Source organism: Ochlerotatus camptorhynchus, unplaced genomic scaffold (genome assembly GCF_037179485.1).
Source record: "Ochlerotatus camptorhynchus isolate MF236.1 unplaced genomic scaffold, CSIRO-AGI_Acam_v1.1 ptg000222l, whole genome shotgun sequence".
In the NCBI taxonomy this organism is placed as follows: Eukaryota; Metazoa; Arthropoda; class Insecta; order Diptera; family Culicidae; genus Ochlerotatus; species Ochlerotatus camptorhynchus.
In genome coordinates, this window is record NW_027040712.1 from 5,265,800 (window position 1) to 5,288,755 (window position 22,956).

At 36.7% G+C, this 22,956-nt stretch overlaps 1 protein-coding gene across 1 annotated transcript in view; it reads right to left on the reverse strand.

Annotated features, from left to right (window-relative positions):
• Positions 1–22,956, reverse strand: part of LOC135703850 (uncharacterized) — a 63,888-nt gene that overhangs the window by 29,750 nt on the left and 11,182 nt on the right. The window contains exons 2-4 of the mRNA XM_065225193.1: positions 6,132–6,188; positions 5,876–6,036; positions 5,493–5,804 (exon numbers count right to left, since the gene is read on the reverse strand). Of these exons, the coding sequence (XP_065081265.1) occupies positions 5,493–5,804; positions 5,876–6,036; positions 6,132–6,188 (530 nt within the window). The remainder of the gene's footprint in view (positions 1–5,492; positions 5,805–5,875; positions 6,037–6,131; positions 6,189–22,956) is intronic.

Sequence of the window (22,956 nt, forward strand, 5' to 3'; positions counted from 1 at the left end):
ACATGATATTCATTAACTTTTTGCAAGGCGTCTGCTTATTAGTTGACTTATACATTTTATGAATAATAAGCAATAGAAATTTGCCAAAAGGTATAAGGAGATTTCTATCCGTGTAGTGCCAATCACCGACGGACATCGATTGCCATCCATTGACGGCAATCGAATGTGCAGGAAGGCAGCTTTCACACCTGCGTAGGATATCGCACCCATTCAATTCAACACACATGGGCCGGGACCAACGGTTTTAATTCCTTTCCGAAGGAAGAAGTGACCAGAGATTTTTACGCCTTAGAAAAATCCCACCGACCTCGGCTGGGATTGAACCCAGACCCATCGGGGTGTTAGAAAGCAGTCACGCTTACCACTACACCACCGGCGCCGGCTCCAAAAGATCGATTCAAAATGATTGATTAAATCGGTCGCCCAATGCTAGTAGGCACGCTTATCCCTTACTACGCAGATCAGGAGAATGCTCGGATTGCCATTTAAACAACTCTTTGCTTCAGTGTACATTTATACTCCACCTGCATTATTAAGCTAATCTGACCTGCTTTCTTTACTTTCTACTGCCTTCGTTGGACCCACTACTTCGTCCCGCTACCACACTTGCTGCTATCTTCTCCTTCCTTTCCTTCGCTTTCGACTTATCTTATTTATGTTTACAGAGTCGTTCGTGTACTTGTCACAATTCCGCGACGCTCAAGGCTAGTGACGTACAAGGACTAGTGTCTAACGGTGGTTGATGACTATCGTTTGGGATACCGGATTACGATAACGGCTCCACGATCCTCATTTGGGTTTGACCACAACGTTAATCAAAATATTGGTACACTATGGGGTCCTGGTAGTACTTTTACCACAGACAAACAGACGTAACTCTTTGAAAAAGTTTTTCTTGAAAACATAGTATCTCAAAACATATGACCTCAGTAACGACATCTCTCGGGCTTCTCGCGGAAAACAAGCTTGCTCGCTAGCTCGCAAACAATATTGCATAAAAGTTCTATAGAATGTATAGAAACGTCAAAGTGATCCGATGCCAGCGCTGCGGCGAGTAGTTCGCGGAACTGATAATATTCAAATCAACCGTTAAATGCATGAATGAAGATACACAATGAAGTGTTACGTCTGTTTGTATGTGCTTTTACTGTCTTTCCACCATGTTCTTTACCGCACATTATTTAGCTGTGGATATAGGTTGATCCATCAGCTATGGAAATTTGCCAGGTGATTGAGTTTTCACGATGGTGGTTTTTCTCAAAACTTCGACCTATATCAACTTGTTTCGCCCCATCATGACCCTTTTCACGCTACCTCTTTTTTGTTAATATAATATATTTGAGCTCTTTTTTATCGAAATAAACTAAAAAATATTTGAGCTCTGGCAATCCTCTGAATAACCAAGGCTTTAAAAAATCCAATTCATTGAAAACTTTCAAAACTTCCATGACAACAGGAACTGTTGTCATGGAACACAGAACACGAAAATCTGCAAGATTACTCAGAACTCCATGGATTTCGGAACTCATGAAAAGTTCGAGAAATCCCGGTACTCTAAGAACGTTAAAAACATGTAGCAACTCTCAGATTTTCAGGAATTACTCGGTATCAAGCAACCCAGAACTCTTGGGAATTCAAAAAAAAATCTGGTTCTATATGAGTACATGAATTGTTGACTACATGTTCTAAGAAGGCAAGAATTAAAAGAGTTCCATGAAGTTCTAGAATATCAGTAACCCTTAGAATGATATAGGGTAACGCCATTAGGGTCATTAGACCAAACACCATTAGGCCTAATGGTTGAATATGCCGAATTTTGAAAAGTAATATATTGAACTTAAAGAAATCGTTGGAACAATTTTCTTAATTTTTCGACTTGAACAAATTCTCAAGATCCCTGTTACCCTAATCAGACATTGAAGACATTACATAATCTTGAACTAAGGAAAACTTTTAGAAAATATTTAAAATGCTTAGAAAAATTTAACATTTCGGGACTTTCTTTTGTCTGTACCTTTGAAAAAATTAAGATCTTATTCAATGGAAAAAATAGGATCCCGAATTTTATCAACATTTTAAGACCGCCAACTTGGACAGCTTTGCAAGGTTCTAGGGCTTAGAAAAATTTGGAGATGGTTATCGGCGTAGAAATTGATTTAAGGTTGACTTGAAAGGTTTTACGAAACTTCAAATGTAGGAACATTTTCAGCTGAGGAATTTTTAGCCTATGATTTTTCATAAAAGATGCCTCCATTTTGAAAACATAAGCAGTTCTATCGAGGTCCAAAAAGATATGCCTAGTTTAAAATATTGCATAGCAGATTTTTCCTTCTAAGCAGTTCCAGGCCAAATAGCAAAAATGAATGAATTTTTAAATTGACTTTCTCCGATTTGCATGAAATTTTGCATTTTTGTTTGATATGGGCAATCATTCACATACTTTTTTCGAAATGGCGTCTTTGACATTTTTAATAAATTGTAGCACGAAAACATCACTTCTAATTGAGATAACGTCTGAGAAAAAGTTGTAGAGTAAATAAAGTCTTTCTGGGAAAAATAAACACGGTAATTTTTTTAAGGATTGTTGAGCAAACAATAAAAGAAAAGTGTTAAATACTCAATTACCTATGGCAGCGGCGCTGGTGGTATAGTTGTAAACGTGATTACCTCTCACCCCAGCAGGCTTGGGTTCAATCCCAATCGGTCGATAGGTAGGGTCCAGGTGTGGGAGCTGCCTCCCTGGCGTCGGTAGCATTGGTGCTCAGCACGGAAAACAAGATCGACGGAAAATAAATCAAGGAAAACAAATAACCTATGGCTTGAAACGGATAATGTGATTCAGATCAAGTCGATACTATTTTTCGGTTGTATCATTAACGAGAAATCGTTGAAAACGTAAAGTGTAAGTTACTAAATTGAAATAGCGGCACTAACCATGTTGTACGATTTTTTTTCAACAAACAAGAATCCATGCCAAAAGTTTGGATTTTTCAAAAGTTTGTTTAAAAAATAAAAATTAAAGAAAATCATTTTAAGATATTTGAGAATTAAAATTGTTTTTTTTTTTTTAATTTCTACTCAAAATACTAACAAAAATTACCGTGCATATTTTCCCCGGTAGAGACTTTATTTTTCTCTCAGATGTCATTTCGATCAGAAGTGACGTTTTCGTGCTACAATTTATTGAGAAATGTCAAAGACGCCATTTTGAAAAATAAGCTACAAGATAAAAAAAAATGACTGAATTTTAGCGAAATGTGAATTATTAACCATAACAAACGCTTTTGCAATGTTATATGCAAATCGGAGAAAGTTGATCTTGATTCGTCATTTGCCGTGCAACAGCTCTTAATTTTAAAACATGAGCGGTTCTTTCGAGGCATATTATAGCAAAAAAAATTGGTATCTTGGTTGATCTATTTTAACTGCTCATTCTACTCATTGCTCAGAATAATACAGATGGTGAACGATGAAAATCAAACATCTCTAATATTTCGGCCTAACGATCCATTCGGCATAGTGACACATTCGGCCTAGTGACACATTCGGCCTAGTGACACATTCGGCCTAATGACCCATAACCATCAGAATTCCTGGGGACTTTGGTTCTTCGAGAACTTTCATTTATAATCTAGTACGCTCTAAATTCAGAAGCTTTAAATCTTATAAAAGCTCTCCTAACGCTCAAAACTCCAAGCGTTCCAAGAATTTGTATTGTCGTAGCTCCGGGAAAATTGAAAAATATGGGCACGCAATACCCTGAACCGGTGCTTCAGAGTTAAAATGCAAGCAAAAGTACTTAAGGTATAGTTGAAGATGCTAATTTCAAATAACAGACTGTAGTGGTAATTTTTATACGATAGATGGAGTAGATGAAAGCATAGAGTTGATAGTACCGTTAGAGTACGGCAGTGTGAAGATTGTATAACGTACTCTAACGGAACTATCAACTCTATGCTTTCATCTACTCCATCTATCGTATAAAAATTACCACTACAGTCTGTTATTTGAAATTAGCATCTTCAACTATGTAAATCGTTGACTTCACGTAGAAGTAATACTAAAAACATATAGTCAAAGTACTTAAGGTAATTAATGCATTTTAAAGATGCAATGAAAATTATTTTCCCGTACTTAACGTAATTGAAAGTACTCAACGTGTAATTAATAGTACCGAAAATGTAGTTAAAATTAAGACATAAAGACTGTAATTAATAGTTTTTAAAAAGTAGTTAACGGTCAACAGGGTGTTATTTTAGTAGTTAATGCAGTAATTAATGGAAATAATTTTATTACAGTTCTTCCCTCGTCTGAATTAAACGTTATTGCGTGCCTCTCGTTACAAATACCCAGAACTGTCTGAACATTCTGAACTCTTTAAGTGTTTGGAACTCAAAAAAAAACTCTAAATCCTTTAAAAAAACTGAGACAACCAGAAGTCGTAAAACAATGTACAGACAGTATCGTAAATTGCTAAAGTTTAAGTCAAAATCGTATATAAGAATGGCACACCTCACATTATGTTTAAGTTAAATCGTATAGAATGCAAATTTCCGACCTTTATGCGATGACTCATTTTTCCGTCGTACCATATCACAAATTAAATCGGATTACATCGTAAGACTTTTCAAGATGAATTTGTTATTACAGATTAAATCGTATATGATGATAAATCAACCCGTTTAAAATAAATTAAAATATGCACGTATATGGCCTCCACTTTTGTACGTATAAGTCATTTATTTGCATTATATACGAATTGTTTGTTTGTATATAAGTTTGTATATCACGAAAACAGCGTTGAATATACGTGCATTCTGGTTGTCTGTGGAGTCTTGGAACCTCGTTAAGATCCAGTATTACCGAAGCTTCAGCAACTACCAAGAATGTAGCAACTCTAAAATCCATAGAGAATTGTCTTGCTCTTACCCTGTGAGTGAGGGTTCCATAACAAGAGGCCAACAAAAACTCAGCGAGAGCAAGAGCGAACTCAAGCCAAAATGCCTTGGCGTGGGGTAGGCTTTGTTAGGCTTCCTTGTTCAAGATATTGAGCATAGAGAAGACATTTTGGATTCGGTAATACTTTGAGTAACTACTTTATCTAAATCTTTTTTTAAATGACTTGGATTTGGAGAATTATTTAAAAATAATTTAAAATTTGATAGAGAATTTTGTTATGCTGCATATAGCTTAGTTAAAATTTAATCTGTTTTGAACATTGCCTAAATATTCAAAATAAATATTAAGTAGTTTATGAACTACATAACTTTAGACTTTCTCTAACATATGAAAACCTCAGATTTTAAATTTTTCACACACAATTTGCTCTAAACTCAACGTCAAAGAATTTAATATAGATATCCTGAAATTTATAGTTTGAAAGTCTCAAATTTGGTCAATCATTAGCAAACCTCACTCTTTCAATGAAAGTCCCAGACAACATTACTTTTGCAACTCATTCCAGCAAATCATCCCCAATCCAAAAAGCATACGTGATCCAGCGCAGTCTCGTCGGCACCGGCTTGCACAAGAAGATTGAAACTCCTCGCATTGTTCTTGGCACTGGCCGCCCAGTGCAGTGGAGTCTTTCCCGTGTGATCCTCGTTCGATGCTAGGCTTGGCCAAATCGAAAGAATGTACTCGACGATCTGGGTGTGAGCCAATCCAGCCGCTTTGTGCAGCGGTGTCAACCCGTTAGCATCCTTGCTGGTCAAAACGATCCGTGGCGTCGGCGAGGCCGTCTTCTCCTTCAACGTATCAAGGTCGTTGTCCACGACGGCTTGGTGGATGTCCTTGATGACTCCCTAGATTATTTCAATCGATACAAAACATAAGCGCGCAAAGCAAATTGACTAACACAAGAGCAGACCAGTACCATAACATGTGGCACACATTCCAGGAATCGCTTCATCTTTGGATGATGTGATGTTTCCGTTCGAAGTCGCATTCCCTGTCCAGCCCAGATCACCTTGGCCAGCTTGGCTAGCTGCTTTTGATGCAGCCATATCCTGATGTTGGATGGTTTTATGTTCAGACCTGTCAAAAGCAGCGCGATGTACAAATTGCAAAATTTAAAGTGATTACAATTAACTTCATCAAACATTCAGCCGTTCTCTAGGCAATGAACTTACCATCTTTATTTCTGCTATCATTGTCTCGTTGTAGGTTCTGATTGTTCATTTGTAATACTACAAAGGAGAAGCAAAGAAAAACATAGCAAGTTCCATTAGAAGGAGGCTTTTCTGTTGATTTAAACTGCTCTATATTATGGAATGGTAACGTTCGCTAGTGATGTATTACGGTGCATCGGGGCTTGCATCAAATTGTTTACTTGGTAAATATCGTGCAAGCAACTGACCGACGGGTAAAATCGATTTGAACGTAGCTTCCGTTCAGCTGGGCGGTTAGTGTGACTTGTTTCATACATTATTCAATCGATTACGAAGCGAGCCGAGAAAGGAATCTTCACTGATAATACTTTAGTAGTAAACATAAATGGAGAATTCATGGGAAATAAATTGGATGATATAATGGCAAATGCAACGCTGCAATATTTTATTATTATATGTTCAGTTCAGTGCATAGATAAAAAATAAAACAGCAATGCAAACTGTTGGGTGACACTGCCTTCCTGTTTTTTGGCGACACGACCTAATCAACTTTTACGTTTCTTAGATTGGTGCTAAAGCCCGATTCAAAGTAAATTTGGACGCATTCAAGTGATCATAACTCAAGAATTAAACAACATACACGGTTGATCGTCAAACAAAAGAGTAGTTATTCAGCTTTCAAGCGATATATAATAAGTTATTACACTCAAAAGATTTTCAAATCTAAATAGATTAAAATGTAAGCTAAATCGCAACTCTCCTGCCCGACGCATTGCTGGGTTTAAAGGATGAGAATACGAACTTAGTATAAAATTGCTTTATACATAGCAGTGAATAAAGCGCACGTATTCTATCTATGTATAGTCATTACTAATTCGGGTTTGGGCTTTGATGCTGCTGTCATTCATTTTATTGCATGCTTCATTTTTTCCTTTTGTAAATAATAACTAAAAATAGGGATACTGGTGAGTATTTTATTTCAATTAGAAAGATTTGACTCGAATTAGCTCCGTGCATGGTGCCCGAGTCCGCTAGATTGTCTTCCACATCTGCATCGAACATTTCATCGTCATCTGCCTCGGACTCACCATCGGCACCGGAATCCGTTCCCATTTCTGGCCCTATGGCACCCATAATCGTGGCATTCGAATTGAGCAGGTTATTGTCCTTCTTGGCAGCGACACGATTGACTTGCGTGACACGTCGGCGCTTCTTATTGCTCATCGGTTTGCAGGTTCCACATAGAAGGAGCACCAAAGTCGTAATCCGGTTCCGGACGTACCGCGAGGACACGTAGTAGGAATCCTGGCAGGTGAGGCTTGACACAAGAAAGCCCCGGAACACCGGCTCCGGATGGAAGATCCGATCAGCTGCTTGCATGCCGTAAAATTTAACTTTTTTCTTCATATAGTTTTCGACGGTTCTGCTGTAGACGAACGAAAGCAGGATCATCAGTTGGTATCTGTTGACAAAGGAAACAATTAGATCATGCTGCCTTGCACCGGCAAACTGAGGCCTCACAAGGGACTCCGGAAAACTGTCCCATGCAGTCAGCTCACCGTTGATCGGTCACAGTTCCGTTTCGGATTCATTCTTGAGCTTCAGCAGTCTTCCAGACAGTTGGAGTTTATTCTCTTTCGTAGCTGATTCCTTTAGATCTTTCTACAGGAACGGAGTTCGTGCAATTAAAATGCCATTTCCATGGATTTCATAATTTAAACAAACGCGATTGACAGCTTTCCAATTATACGCTGAACGAATTCCACACAGTTATTGAAACTTAGTATAATTTAGAAGGAAAATTTTAACCTACTCAATGTATAAGTAGGGCGTAATCATTAATTGATTTATTTTTAATCTATCATTGTTTAATAATATTTTTAAGTGTACATTTCACCGTTTCGAACGAACTGTCGCACTTTACCTGTGATCGATGCCATCATGATTTGCACAGTCGCTGGCGATACTGTACCGGCGAACTTATTCCACTTTAAACGCATTTGTTGTGCATTTTTCACTTATTTACCGCCTCCTCGAAGTTTTCGCTTGACAATTGCCCAATTTTTTTCGATCGGTCTGAACTCAGGGCAATTCGGAGGATTAATCTCTTTGGCGACGAAATTAACATTGTTTGCAGCATACCATTCAAGTACCTCCTTAGAGTAGTGGCAGCTGGCTAGATCCAGCCAAAACATAACGTTGGTCTTGTGTTGCCGAATAAAGGGTAAAATACGCTTTTTCAGACACTCTTTAATGTAAACCTTCGACGTCATTGTGTGAGATATGATCAAAACCTTGGTTTTAAGGCCACAACTGCAGATTCCTTGCCAAATCATTAGTTTTCGAGCAAACTTATCAGCAAAATCAAATTTATACCTGGAAGGGACATCCCCACGGCCAGTTGCCAGGTAAAATTTACGTCCGGGGATTTGTTTGCAATCCATTTTGACATATGTTTCGTCATCCATTAAAATACAGCCATCAAATTTCATCAAAACTCGTTCGTATAGTAATCGTGCTCGCTTTTTGGCCACTAAATTTTGTTTCAGGTAGCGATTCGGATGTTTACTGGCACAAAAAGACTTATATCCTTCTCTTGAAAGGATGTTAAGCACGGTGGAAAAGTTGGAATCGTATTTCTTCGCCAAATCACGTATGGAGTCACCTGGGTTGCTTTTCACGTACCTCAACACCTTTCTCCTCAGCTCTTTGTCCCTAGTGCCACTTTTATGATAGATGCGCTGTGCTCTATTCACACTCAGAGTATCCTTGTAACGTTTGATTACAAGACTCACCGTTGACTTTGGGAATTTTAACACTTTTGCTATTTTTGAGGCAGACTACGAAGACTACTACCAATTCTCTAGATGTTTGTGCACAATTAATTTTCTTTTCTCAAGTTCCGTGATCCGTAATTTCGGGATGCGTCGATCAATCGAGAAAAACTTTTCACCAATTTCTTTGTCAACAAATGCCTATCAAACGTTTTTTTGTTCCAACCACAAGGGGCGCGGTGGTGTATTAAACCGTACGTCCAGATTTACTTTGAATCGAGTTTTAGTGCTTTCTGTACAATTTTTAATTAAATAACCAGGACTTCTGTACTCCCCAAAGAATGTATAATACCACAAATTGAATAAAGCGTTCGATACATTTAATAGAATGCAAAGATGGCAAAAATTACCCGTGTTGTCAAAAACTGGAAAGCACTTTATTACTATAGGGGAAATGGATGTCGGCGTAAATGCCCCTAGTTTGGGCCCATACATAAATTCAGCAATCGACTAAATTTTCAATAGCGACCAAAAATATCCATTAGTACCGTCCCAATGACGCGTTCATCTAGATAAAATTGATAAATAGCATATTTTTAGCAATGGGCCCAATCTTAGATCCATAGGCCAACATTAGAGCCATTTCCCCTATATATTTTTCAAAACTTTATTTAGGAGATTTTTTAGCCTTGGGTTCACACTTAGAAATAACTAATTGAACACGCGCCGGAATCCATCTTTCACATAAAGGATGAGATGTACACACATATTTTTTTTTTTTCTGCCGAGATTCCAACAGCCGAGTGATTCTGTAATTTATTTTGCTGAGATTCAGTAAAACAATTGACGAGACTCAGCTAACAAATAACGTTTAGCTGAGATATCAGCTAACAAACAGATATTTTGCAGGGATATCAGGAAAATTAAATGCCGAGGTAATTGGTTATTGGAGATTTTACCGAGTTGGATAAAGTGTGTAAACAAATATTTTATGCAATATTAAGTGCTCCGAGACTGAAAAGTTCATTATTAAACGAAATGTACGATGGATTGAGCTGAATTTTGCGTCTATTATGACTCAATGTTATGTCAAAATTGACGCTCGCATACATGATTTTTTCTAAGTGTATAGTTCATCTCCGAGGAATACTATATGCAAAGCATATGATATTCTTATTTTTATTTTATTTTTTGTCGCTTTAACGCGAGAATCAGATTTGAACTCGCGAGTTTAGCGTGCAAAATATGGATTTTAACCTTTATTCCAGGGCTGCTTCCATATGAAAATATATCACAAAACGAAAATAAGTAGATTTGACTTATCCATTGGACAAGGTTGGCATGCTCTTTTTATACATAAAGTGCACTTTTTTTTAATAACTTTTCAGTCAGTTGATCAATCTTGGTATTTTGTTATATTCACAGTTATCTACAAAAGAACAATATGTGCGAAAAATTAGCATACCAACCCTGGAATTGGATAGAAGGGACATATAATGTTGATTTGTGAAATGGACTACCGTAGAGGCGCCATATTCGAAGCGGTTCCTAAATCGGTACACTCAATAATTTTCGACTATCTTCAATCATTATTTTTGAAATGTTACTTCTGCATATATTAGCTCCTGTGCTCTTAGGATGATGGTGCAACAAAGTTTTAAAAAATATCTTGTCAAAATCGATAAAAATTAGACGAGTTCGTCATCATTAGGGACGCGTCAAATATGCTGCTGGCACGGTAAGTAAGTGCAAAGTGTCATGTCCGTAACATCGAAGTATCCCAGTAGAGATATTTTAGGTCAGATGTTTTTACTGACATAACTATCAGTCATCCTTGTACGTTTCTAAATTACTATTAGAACATTTTCTATATTTTATTTATAATGAAGCACTAGTTATTTTATGAAACGTCCACCAATAGTACGACCATACCTTGATTATTTTGCTGATTGCACTAAAATAATATATCTATTGGCGCACTTTGCCTAACACCACCACTAAAACTTCTTTCAATCTTCAATAGCAGTACTCTGCACAGGACGTCGCTGTTACTATCACTACCGTGGAAGGACACGCAATATTACACAGGCCCTCCGGGGTAACCACTGATGTAGCACTATCGAAGTCGTTAATAATTCACATTCGACACACTTACTGATGGCGAAGTGGCAAATATATAGGTTAGACACCGAACAATACAGTCGATGCCATCAAATGGACTAAATTCCGCTTTATTGCTGTCTCCCGATATGTATCGATCATAAGCCGATAACTTCCGTTCACAACACCGGTCCTAATTACCACCACCGCGCACTTGCCGGCAAACCTTGAGGCGATTTATGATTTTTTTATGATCCTTCGTGGGTTGAGTTCCGTCGGCAAAAACGAACATGTATCCGTCCTCGGTCCTTCTAATGAACTTGTTGCAAAATGTATACCCAACGGCAAGTTGAAAGCGATGGAATTTACACCATGTCAAGTTTCAGGGATAACTTTCACCGACGAAGGTATGAATGAAATGGTTCTAATGCTACTGAGGGTTCCTAGATTCGAGGGCTAACTGAATACGTCAATTACTTCCAAAGGCCATAGTGTGACTGAATGTAACAACACGGAGGAGCCATCATTGATACAGGATTCACCCAAGTGTATGAATCTATATGTTCGATAGTTTCTCACCTATTAGGCGCTATGTGGTAGTGAGCATTTGATGGATGGGAAATTGACCTGCCCCGAAAGATATAATTTACCCCTATGTACGTGGAAGCGTACACTTTACTAACTGAGACTGGTTGGTAGAGCGGCGGGTGTGATGATGAAGTGAAAAGAAAAGTGTTCGAGTACTTTCACCCGTACTCTAAGGCGTAGTTCACATGCACAGGTTCAAAGTGTTGTGTATTCTCGGATCTTATGCGGCTTGAATTGAATTTGAAACTTTCTACTGTTTCCACCGGAAATTACTATCAAACACATTGCACTTTGGGTGAGGAATTATATTGCAGTTGAAACAATGTAACGAACAATCTATGGATATGTCAAGCATCATTACAAATTGTCTAAGTATAGCAAAGAGCACTCAATTTGTACTGTATGGTCAGGATGTTAGTTTGTTTAAAAAAAAGCTGAGAATAGGAATAGTTTGATTTTTTTTAAAGTAAATTGATGGTTAAATATGTGCCTGTCACCAGTATGACAGTAAAACAACAAAAGCATTTTTTTACTATTGTCATAGCAACCACATGTTCATATTTCCCGATTTGCGAGAAATCGGCGATTGTCGTGTTTGTTTACACAAGCAATTACGCTCTAATCTCAAAGTTCTCCGGATTTGACAGAATTTGAACCAGTTACTCCAATCTATGCGCTCCTTTCAAGGATTGCAATTGCGTTCTTTAGAGGTATTGAGATAATTGCATATTCGTAATCTGCATTACAAATGGAACCGGAATCCAAAATTTCATAAATTTTTGAGCATTGGACCTATTGTAAATAAGTGTGTTTCATTAGCAAAAATCACCATCAGCATAGAACTGAACTTTCCTTTTACTACAGTAGTCCTCAGAACTTCTCTGAAGTAAAAAGAGATTGAGAGAAGGATTAGTGATTTCCACTTAATTCCACTACCTTTTTTGCTTATCCTTGACAGATACGCGTATTTCGTCTTTCGGGACCTATTCAACCCGAGGACATATCACTATTAACAAGGTTTAAAAAGTTACAAGGACTAAAATGTGCTTCTGTTGATTACTAATAAATCCTGTCGCCCTACTCAAGTGATCACAAGCATTAATAATAAACTATATATCAACCTCAATCAAGCCTTAATTATATTGATTAACTGATTTACATGCAATTTGTCAGCATGATAAATACCACCAAGTATTATACTAATCGAGTATCGTCTACCAATTTTTCTGTCCATATTATCACAAATAATGCAAATACTTGAGGCTTAGAAATCAGACCCCTTTTATTGCTTCTTGTAAGCTGTTCTATAATGCCGAGTTGAATCTGTGATCTGTCATTTCAAGTCGGGTACATTTTTTTCTGTGTGTTTTGTTATGAAAAAAAATCATAGGAAAAAAAACAACAGCAGAATATCTTCACCGCTGAAGGAAGGAGAATACCAGGAACAGATCATCACTACTTCACCAGAAGGGCCGTCTAAATTAAAAAAAAATGATGATGATGGTCCCACCTCTTACCCCTCCAAAGGTTTGAGCTGGACGATTTATCTTTAAGATAATTGAATATGACATTTTAACCAGGTTGGCAAAGAAAATCGAACTGGTTTCAGTTACAGATATAGATTCCCTCTAAAGTTTACAGTTGCTTCACAGCGATATAAATGTGGAAAAGCTCAGGCGTCCACCTCTTAGTTCGCCTTTTTGTCCACCTAAAATATTCATAAGTATTACAAGCAATCAAGAGTTAATGAACAATCAACAAAGCATCCTATTACACTAGTAACCCCGCAATCTGATGCTATCATAATTTTCAGCAATGTCAGGAATGCTCACGAACCCCTAACATTTGCCAGAAAACTTACTACTAACTCAAGGTATCTTTCAAATAAGCTTCAAAATTGCATTTTTTTTTTTTTATCAAATGTTAAATTCAGTCCTCTATATCCGTAATACGCGCGCGAGGCTCAAACCTTTGTAGACTACTTTTTTTTTTAATTAATCTACTATAAAATCAAATATTAAAAATCCATCATCACCCTCGTGGCGAACAGAAATAGTTTTTGCAGTGCTACAATAATTATTAAAAAGTCGTTATGACAGCTATCCATATAAAATAATCCGTTAGAGATAACTTCGTCAAGATACATAATTTGTCAATTCATAAAAAAAAAATCACTGGATAACTGTTCAAAAGACAGTTTTAACGTGTGAAATGCAGTGTCTTTTAAATTCTGTAAGTGTTGCTAAACGTTTGATATGTCTAGGCATCGAATTGAAAACATTTATTCCTTTATAATATAATGAATTTTGTGAAGCACAAGTCAAGAAATGTGGTGTTCTTATTTCAACCGCGTTTCTAGTATTATATCTATGAAAGTCACTTCCTCTTTCAATTCGATCACACAAATATCGAGGCAGCAAACCGTTAACTACTTTAAAAATGAACACCATAGTCAAATATACAATTCTTTGCTTCACCGACAACCATTGTAAGGCGTCTAACATCAAAGTTGAGGAAGTGAATCTATTACATCTCAAAATCAAACGCATTATTTTATTCTGCAAGCGCTGTAATCTCGATATTTGTGTTGCATTGGCCAGAAATAAAATGGAAGGGCAAAAGTCAAGATGAGGAGAGATGATTGATTTGTATAGCTGTATTTTACTGGCAATAGTTAAATCGTTTTTCAGTCGACATAGAATTCCACACTTCTTGGCAATTTTCTTGATGACATTGTCAATGTGAGAGTTGAACTTAAGTGTGTCATCAATAATCACGCCAAGATATTTAATCTCCCGAACGCGATCAATAGTCTCATCATCAATTACAACAGAGACGTTCTCATTTACTCGATTCCGCGAAATTACCATAAATTTAGTTTTACTTGTATTCAATTTTAACTGCTTATACTTCAACCATCTACTTAGAGAACGCAAATCTTCATTCAAGTGTAAAATGGCATCATCTAAATCCTTAGCTGCAATGAATAACACAGTATCATCTGCAAAAAGATTAATGTCGCAAAATCGTAAAACACGTCGCAAGTCATTAATATACATAATAAATAACAGGGGCCCTAATACACTTCCCTGGGGCACTCCAAGGTTATTCCCCACGGGACTGGAAACAGAATCATTAAAAACAGTCCGTTGAGTTCTGTCAGACAAATAGCTTTCAAACCATTTATATGCAGTACTCGTAATTCCAAAGCGCTTGATTGATCTTAACAATAAGGGCCTAGAAATTGTTTCAAAAGCGCGTTTAAGATCCAAAAAAACAGCAACAATCGTATCTTTACACTCCAAGTTATTTTTCCACTTCGCTAATACCAAATTCAACGCGGTTTCACAAGAATGACCTTCCCGATATCCCGATTGTTCTGGTATCAACAAACTATTACTATTTAAATACTCCAACAGCTGACCTTTAACAACAAGTTCTAAAATTTTCTCTAATGTGTGCAACATGTTGATGGGACGAAACTCTTCGGCTTTAATCGTTCCAGCAACTTTTTGAATAAGGACCACTAAGGATTCCTTCCAAATTTGTGGCACATGTCCAGTTTGTAATGATTCATTAATAAGGTCCAGCAAGATGTGGCCAATGACATGAAAGCAATCTTGAATAACTCTAGCATTAACATTATCTACTCCAGCCGATTTTCCTAATGAAAAACAAATAAATCTAAGTTCATCTAATGTGATTGGGTGAAAAACTTCAAATCTACAACTACTATTAACTGGCTGTTTTATTTCGTCAGGTTCATCGACCAATTCAATAGATTGATTAATCAATGAAACGCTATCTACGAAATAATCATTAAACTTAGCTGCAATTACTTGTTCTGACTGTTCTAATGTGCCATTAAAAGTTATGGACCGCGGTTTGCAATTACTAGGTTTTAATAAAGATTTCAAAATTTTCCATAACTCTTTGCTGTTGTTTTGATGCTGATCAATCTTCCTTTGAACATATTCACAACGAGTTTTCTTTATCGATTGTGAATACTTATTACGCGCGATTGTGTACCTAGTCCAATGATTGTCATTATTAGATCTACAAAACTTTTTGTACAATTTGTCCCTTTTCCGTTTAAGACGCAAAAGATCCAAATTGTACCAGCTGTTCGAGTTTTTCAAAGAAACAAACTTTTGCTCAACTAGTTGATTGGTACACGTTTTCAAAGCGTTATTAAGAACAGCTGTAGATTCATCTAAGTTACCGGCCGCAAATGGAAAATCCAGGCTTCTCTCAACAAGATTTGAAACAGCTTGCTTCGAATATTTCCTCCAGCACTTCAATTTTACAAAATTATCGTTATCGTTAACATGGTCTAAGACATTAATCACTAAAGTCTCATGATCGGTTATTTTCAAATCAGTATCCGTAACTGAACAAATGGAATCAAAATTGGAATAAACGTGGTCAATTAAAGTTCTACTGTGCCTGGAAATACGCGTATACTCATTTACCGTTTGCTTTAAATTAAAAAACTCAGCTAAACGCTTCAAATGATTCGAATTATGGTTATCACGCCAATTAATATTAAAATCACCAGCCAATATATTTAATTTACTAGAATCAAGGAATGTCTCAAACCAGTTCTCTAAAACTTCAACAAAACGCTGGTCACTAGAACTGGGAGAATGATACAAAACACCATAATTACCCATCTTCATGCCACGTACAACTGTAATGCCCAAGAACCAGTTGCCATCAATAACTTCGTTGGTACGAAGGTTGAATTGAACTGATTCTTTGACATAAATAGCAACACCGCCAGTGTGTCTAGAATGTGATAAACAAGCAGCAACAATATATCCCGGAATACTATACTGATCAAAAGCTTCAGTTTCTACAATATGAGTTTCAGATAATAAAACTAAAAGAGGACGTTTTTCCTCAACAATCTGACGTAATGCTACGTAGTTTGTTGACAACCCCGCAATATTCAAGTATAAAAAATCGAATTGATTCACATTCCTGGAACTTGGCTGCTATTTATTGAAACGCAAGCTGCTTTTCTTCTGATCAAAAAGTCTTTTATAAAGCAAACATTCCGAGCTAAATGCGGCATGGTTGACGTCCAAGTTCATTTTTCGTTCTTTATTCGTTTTCAAACAATTAATACATTTCAATACAGTTGACGTACACTCCGACGTTTTGTGTTGTTGGCTGCACCTAGAGCATCTATCACAATTTTTGCAATCCATGCTCTTGTGCCCAAATTCTCCACATTTGAAGCATCTCAACACATTAATCGCGGGAACTATCGAGCACCGATCAAACCCTACATTTACTTTTTTCGCACATAACAAACATTTATAAGTATCGACATCGACTTCAATTACAACACTAAACTTGTTATAAGTGAAGCGTGGATTTTCAAACATGTTCACTACTTTAACATCATTTATAGCGATGTCTTCATTTTGACTTTTTAAGTAGTCAATGAAGACATCGGAGGAAAACTGATCGCTCATGCCCACTATTTTCAATCTTGGCACCGAAGTGGGAACAACAGCACTATATTGTTCACCCAGATTGCTTTCAATACCAGTTTTTACATCATTAAGATTAGCTCCTGTTGCACACTCAACAATAATAGAGCCATCTTTACCATTCCTAAAATTACTGATTTTGTGTGTTTTTGGATCCAACTGAGTTTTCAAAAACTTACGAGTATCTTCGCAAGCTTGTTTGGACTCTTTTGGTTTGATCACAATGACCGGACGAGTCTTACGATTACTCTGTTTGTTACTGTTACTGTTAATGTTACTGTTACTGTTAATGTTACTATTACTGTTACTAATATTTTTACTTTTACTTGGTAACGGAACTCGTGGCGAAAGGAGTTTCTTTGGAATGGGTGGATAAACGCATGGACGTAGTTAAGGTTAACAGCGCCCCTGGCAAACCATGAAAATTACGCCCCTCTTTAAAACGATTTTTTTTTGGCTTAGGTAGGGGAAATGGCTCTAGTGTTGGCCTATGGATCTAAGATTGGGACCATCGCTAAAAATCTGCTATTTATCAATTTTATCTAGATGAACGCGTCATTGGGGCGGTACTAATGGATATTTTTGGTAGCTATTGAAAATTTAGTCGAGTGCTGAATTTATGTATGGGCCCAAATTATGGGCATTTAGGCCGACATTACATCCATTTCCCCTATTTGCATTGTTTGTATTTCACATTTAAAATATTTGATCTATAGGTACATCAATGAATTTACATCATTACACATACAAGTTTATGATATGTCGCATACATACAGCAATACAATTCGTTTTTATCAGTTAAGTAACACTTATTCATATTTTTCGGTGTACTAAGCAAGAACGTCTTATCATGGATAATTCTGCTTCGGCTTTTCAGTCTTCAAGAAAAAGCGCTGATTACAATATTATCATCGCTAACGTTTCGATCCAGAGGTTGGGATCATTATACCCCTCTCTAAACTGACATCCATCAGTACGGTAATCACACAAACCACACAAACTGATTAATATCGAGCCCTGATGATGATCCCAACCCCTGGTTTTGATCCTTGGTTGGTGCAATAAACCTGTAATCAGCGTTTTTTCTTGAAGACTGTTACAAAATTATCCAATCATCAATCCAGTTGAATATCCCTAACATCACTTAAAATAAATTCAAAACTTTGCCTTACGAGCCTTAGCTACAGAAAACTGATTCAGATCAAGTTCTGAAGCGATTCCTTTTCTGTTGCAAGAATAGCCACGCCAGAACCAGAGACGATGTTAAATAAGAGACGTGCGAAGACTGAAGCCAAAAGTTCCAATCGTACCGTCAAATGTGGTTCCAATCGAGCAATGTAAATACCCGAGCAGGAACGAATATCTCGATACCTAAAATTGGTATGGATGAGTCTGGCATAAGAGGTAAAATAACAAAAATAATAGGTACCAAAAAAATGTTCCCACAATACCATTTCAATACCAAATTATGATAATGCAATACCATAACAATATCACCCAGGTATTTTTTTAGTATCCAAATATCAAATTTTGTTATTGACAAAGTATTTTGCATGAAATTTTTTGTTATTATTCTTTGTTATTTTGGGGACACATGAAAATCATGTGGAATTTTACATGGAAATTAGCTAATAAAAATGTGTCGAATTTTATGAGTGTATGACAAGTAAAAGTATTCAATCAAATCAGGCCTATTATAATCTTTTAAATCATCATAAATTTCATTATCTGTTTCCTCGTACAAATTCGCTACAATTTCTGTAAATGTAGCTGAAATATAATAAATCAGCTTTAAAATTACTTTTATCTAAACGATAATTCAATTATCAATATGGTAGATTCCTTACGCTACATAATCAAGGCCTTTCCGTCACGTTTCGATCGGAATGAAGCCAACAGAATTGAAACCATTTTTCTCTAACGACGCTGTCTTTGGGAAACCAGAAGAAACTATAATTTTGTAACGTTTCATACGGTGTATTGTTACAGAAGTATACCGTGCATTTCAATAAAAAAAAATTCAAATAATTACTACCGCTTCGTTTAATTGGGACGCTGAAGCAGACGACAGTCGCTCAAATTAAAAGTCACTCGAAGTAAACACAAAATTACGGGTTGCCAAAATTTGCAAACAAATTAACTTAGTTGGCCGTGCAACTAGATTTACTTATATTCTCTCCGTGCGTCTCTTATAAAACATCGTCTCTGGTCAGAACGTAGTACCTCATTTGGGAACGTAGGGGAAATGGCCCTAATGTTGGCCTATGGATCTAAGATTGGGCCCATCGCTAAAAATCTGCTATTTATCAATTTTATCTAGATGAACGCGTCATTGGGACGGTACTAATGGATATTTTTGGTCGCTAATGAAAATTTAGTCGATTGCTGAATTTATGAATGGGCCCAAATTAGGGGCATTTAGCCATTTCCCCTATATAACTTTTTATAATTTTTAAATAGCTGAAGCTGCTTTCAAACGATGTCACTGTAACAGGAAGCGACAACACAAAAATCGTAGTTTCGACAGTTTTCAAGGATACAATTCAAAGTGTCTAAATAAAGGAGTTAAAGAGCTTAGGTCAGGTAATAGCTCTTTCATCTGTGTTTAAATAATTTTATTTCTGATACATGCTCCACTACATCAATATCAGAATAACACTTAAGCCCGAAGTTTAGCACGACCTTCATCAATTGATACATGGGAATAACTGTCAGTCCGTTTCCTGTAAAAAAAATAAACGATTGTTTCTTTACGCTGTTCCATCTGTTATAAAATGTTGTCAAATATGGAGAGCTCGATCATTTTCATTTTTCGCTGGCTTTGAGTTGTTGTTTACGTTGACGCTATGGATTTTTCATTTGTGTACTGGATAGAATCATAGAGGTAACTCTAAGACTAGAAGGTCCCGAAGAAACGTGCTCAACTTTTTGGCTCAGCTCTGGTACTCTCTTCGGTCCCAAGCTAATCGAGTAACACCTCGAAACATAGGAAAATCCACTAACCCCTCAGTTTATCTGTCAAACTTTCATAGCTAATCAAAACAAACATTGTGTAGTACTAGAATTTCGACTAGAATAGGGTACGTTAATCGTTTGCTTGGGACCAATAGGCTAGTCAAGTAGTGAGCCAATTTAAAATCTTTAGTTTCGTATTGATTGTTGATAGCATGATCAGCTCCATCCATTTTCATTTCTTCACAGATGATTACTAGCTTCTGATAAGTATAATTGTCATGTCTATGGTAATGATTCTTGATTGCAAAGATTCGTTTACTTTGTTAATTTTATTGAGGTTTCTCTCGCATAGATCGAGCAGACAAGGAAATTTAAAATCAATATGTTTTAATAAAACTTGATTCCCATATACCTTGACACTATTAAAAGTTGTCAGATCTGTTAAATGAGCAAGAAGGAAGAATTTATCTTTTTAGAGCTGGAACTACTTGTCGTTTTTACGGTCATTTTGTATCGATATGTCATTACTCCCAAATATATTTTGACGGCATTGACGGCAATCGAATGTGCAGGAAGGCAGCTTCCACACCTGCGTACACAGCAAAAAAAAATTTTAACATTACATCCAAGACGATGCACTTCAATCATGTCGAAAATCTCATGTAATTTTTATGATCACGAAAATAAACAAATGCAGTAAAAGCAGTGTAATGTCATAGTTCATGCACTGTATTAATGATAGTTGTCCTTTTTGGCAAGTAATATTAAACCATATTTTTGGACACGATTGAAGTGCATCCACTTTTATATGATTATCAAAATTATTTTTTTTTGCTGTGTAGGATATCGCACCCATTCAAACACACATGGGCCGGGACCCTTCGGAAGGAAGACATGACCAGAGATTTGTATGTCTCAGTAAAATCCCACCGACCTCGGCTGGGATTGAACCCAGACCCATTGCGCTGAGAAATCAGTCACACTTACCACTACACCATCGGCGTCGGCTAGTTGAACTATTAGAATATTTGAACATCTCTTGTACAGTTCCAAAGAAAGTAATCACAAGGTTGCAAATACTCATTTCAGCTAAAATAATGTATTTCGGAATAATAAAACCAAAAGATGGTATGATGACATGTTTTACTTATAACTTACAAGAAGAGGTTACACAGTATGCGTTTGAAACATAAAACCTGTAAATTTTGCTTTCTATGATTCACAATGAGCGATTTGCTGATCGCTGAGTGAGTGAGTGAGTGAGTGAGTGAGTGAGTTATTGTGTGAAAAATCGCTGATTTTGACTCTCATGAAGTGAAATAAACAGGTTTAATATGTCAAACACATTCTTTGCAACCTTTTCTTGTATCCTACCAATTCAAAATATGATCATGGCATCTAATTATTTGCAACCTTGGAATCACTGTATACTGCGGAATCTCTGATAAGATTTTAACTATGAGCAGTACAAGTACAGCAGCGTAAATTTCGAAAACTACCCTGGATAAAAGTTTAACGGTAACGGAGCCGGAGGATCTGAATTATGTTGATGTTCGCCATCGACAGTACCTCAGTATTTCACTGATGGTTTCGGATTTGACAACTCGTCACTGTAGGAGTTTTGCGGTTTGCCAGAAGAAGAATTTAACAGCATCGGTCCTTCTTCATTTTTTTTTAGCTCAATTCCATCATTGCCAGCCGCCTCAAGTGCAATCAAACCTGATAGGTACATATATGTTTTTTTTTAATCTAAAGCAGCACTTTGGTTCAGTGAGGGTTAGGGCGCGTTCTACCAGGTTGGTCGAGGCAGATTTAATGTGTGAGTAAGTGATGACACTGGACATTGTTATGTACAATTCACTTTAAAAGGTGCATTTCATATTTCACCGCATGTAGTTCCAAAGAGCCAAGATAACATATTGAAAAATGTGTTAATTTTAAGTCAAGAAATTTAATCTTGCATTGAATACTTTAAATCGTGTTAAATTTAAATATTCCCTCATTTCACATCCATTAAACCATTCTTAACGGCCATCTTGTTGTAGTTATATCACATCATTGGTAATAATGTATATATCTATATCTTTTCCGGTACCATGGAGTCAACAAAGTAGAAGTGAAAGAAGAGCTGCAAAATGGAGCACTTACGATACGACAATGGAGAAATGCTCGTTAAGAAAATACCCTATATACAAACAAAATAATGCTGAGATTGGGAGTGACCATTAGGGCATCCAATTGAAGAGATTTGGATGGGGAGAATGGGAATGTAAACTCCCTGCTTATAACATTTCGTGCATAAAGGGCATTCATTGGGGCATCTTCCTGTTTGGGGGCTCGTCGAACGAGATTCTTTACTGTCCGGTAGATGCGTATAGATGGTCCTTCATACAGCGACAAGTTGAGGACAATCAAAGGTTATTAAGCTTGATCAAGAGAAACAGGGAAGAGCGTCCATTGCTATCGAACTTAGACCACTATCATGCATCATCATCATCATCATCATCATCATCATCATCATCATCATCATCATCATCATCATAATCATCATCATCATAATCATCATCATCATCATCATCATCATCATCATCATGCATCATTAAAACAGCCTTCATCGCATCTTCCCCCATTCCATGTATTTGAGTGTCAATAAGTAAACAACTTATAATCTTTAATATTATTTAGTTCGACCATAGACAGTGGTTTCATTTAGGTCATTCAGCTAAGGCGGGCAAAAATAATCACTTAACTTTGTTCAAATCTTAAAATCAATGAAACAAAAAAATCTAAATTAATCAAACAGCAAGCGTATGAGAGAAAGAGACGGAATAACAGCCAATGTTTTCATTTGCTGCATTTTATGTCGATAAAACAGAGCATGCAGCCACTCCCAGAAAAACATTATTTTTCTCTGCGACTTTGCCTCAC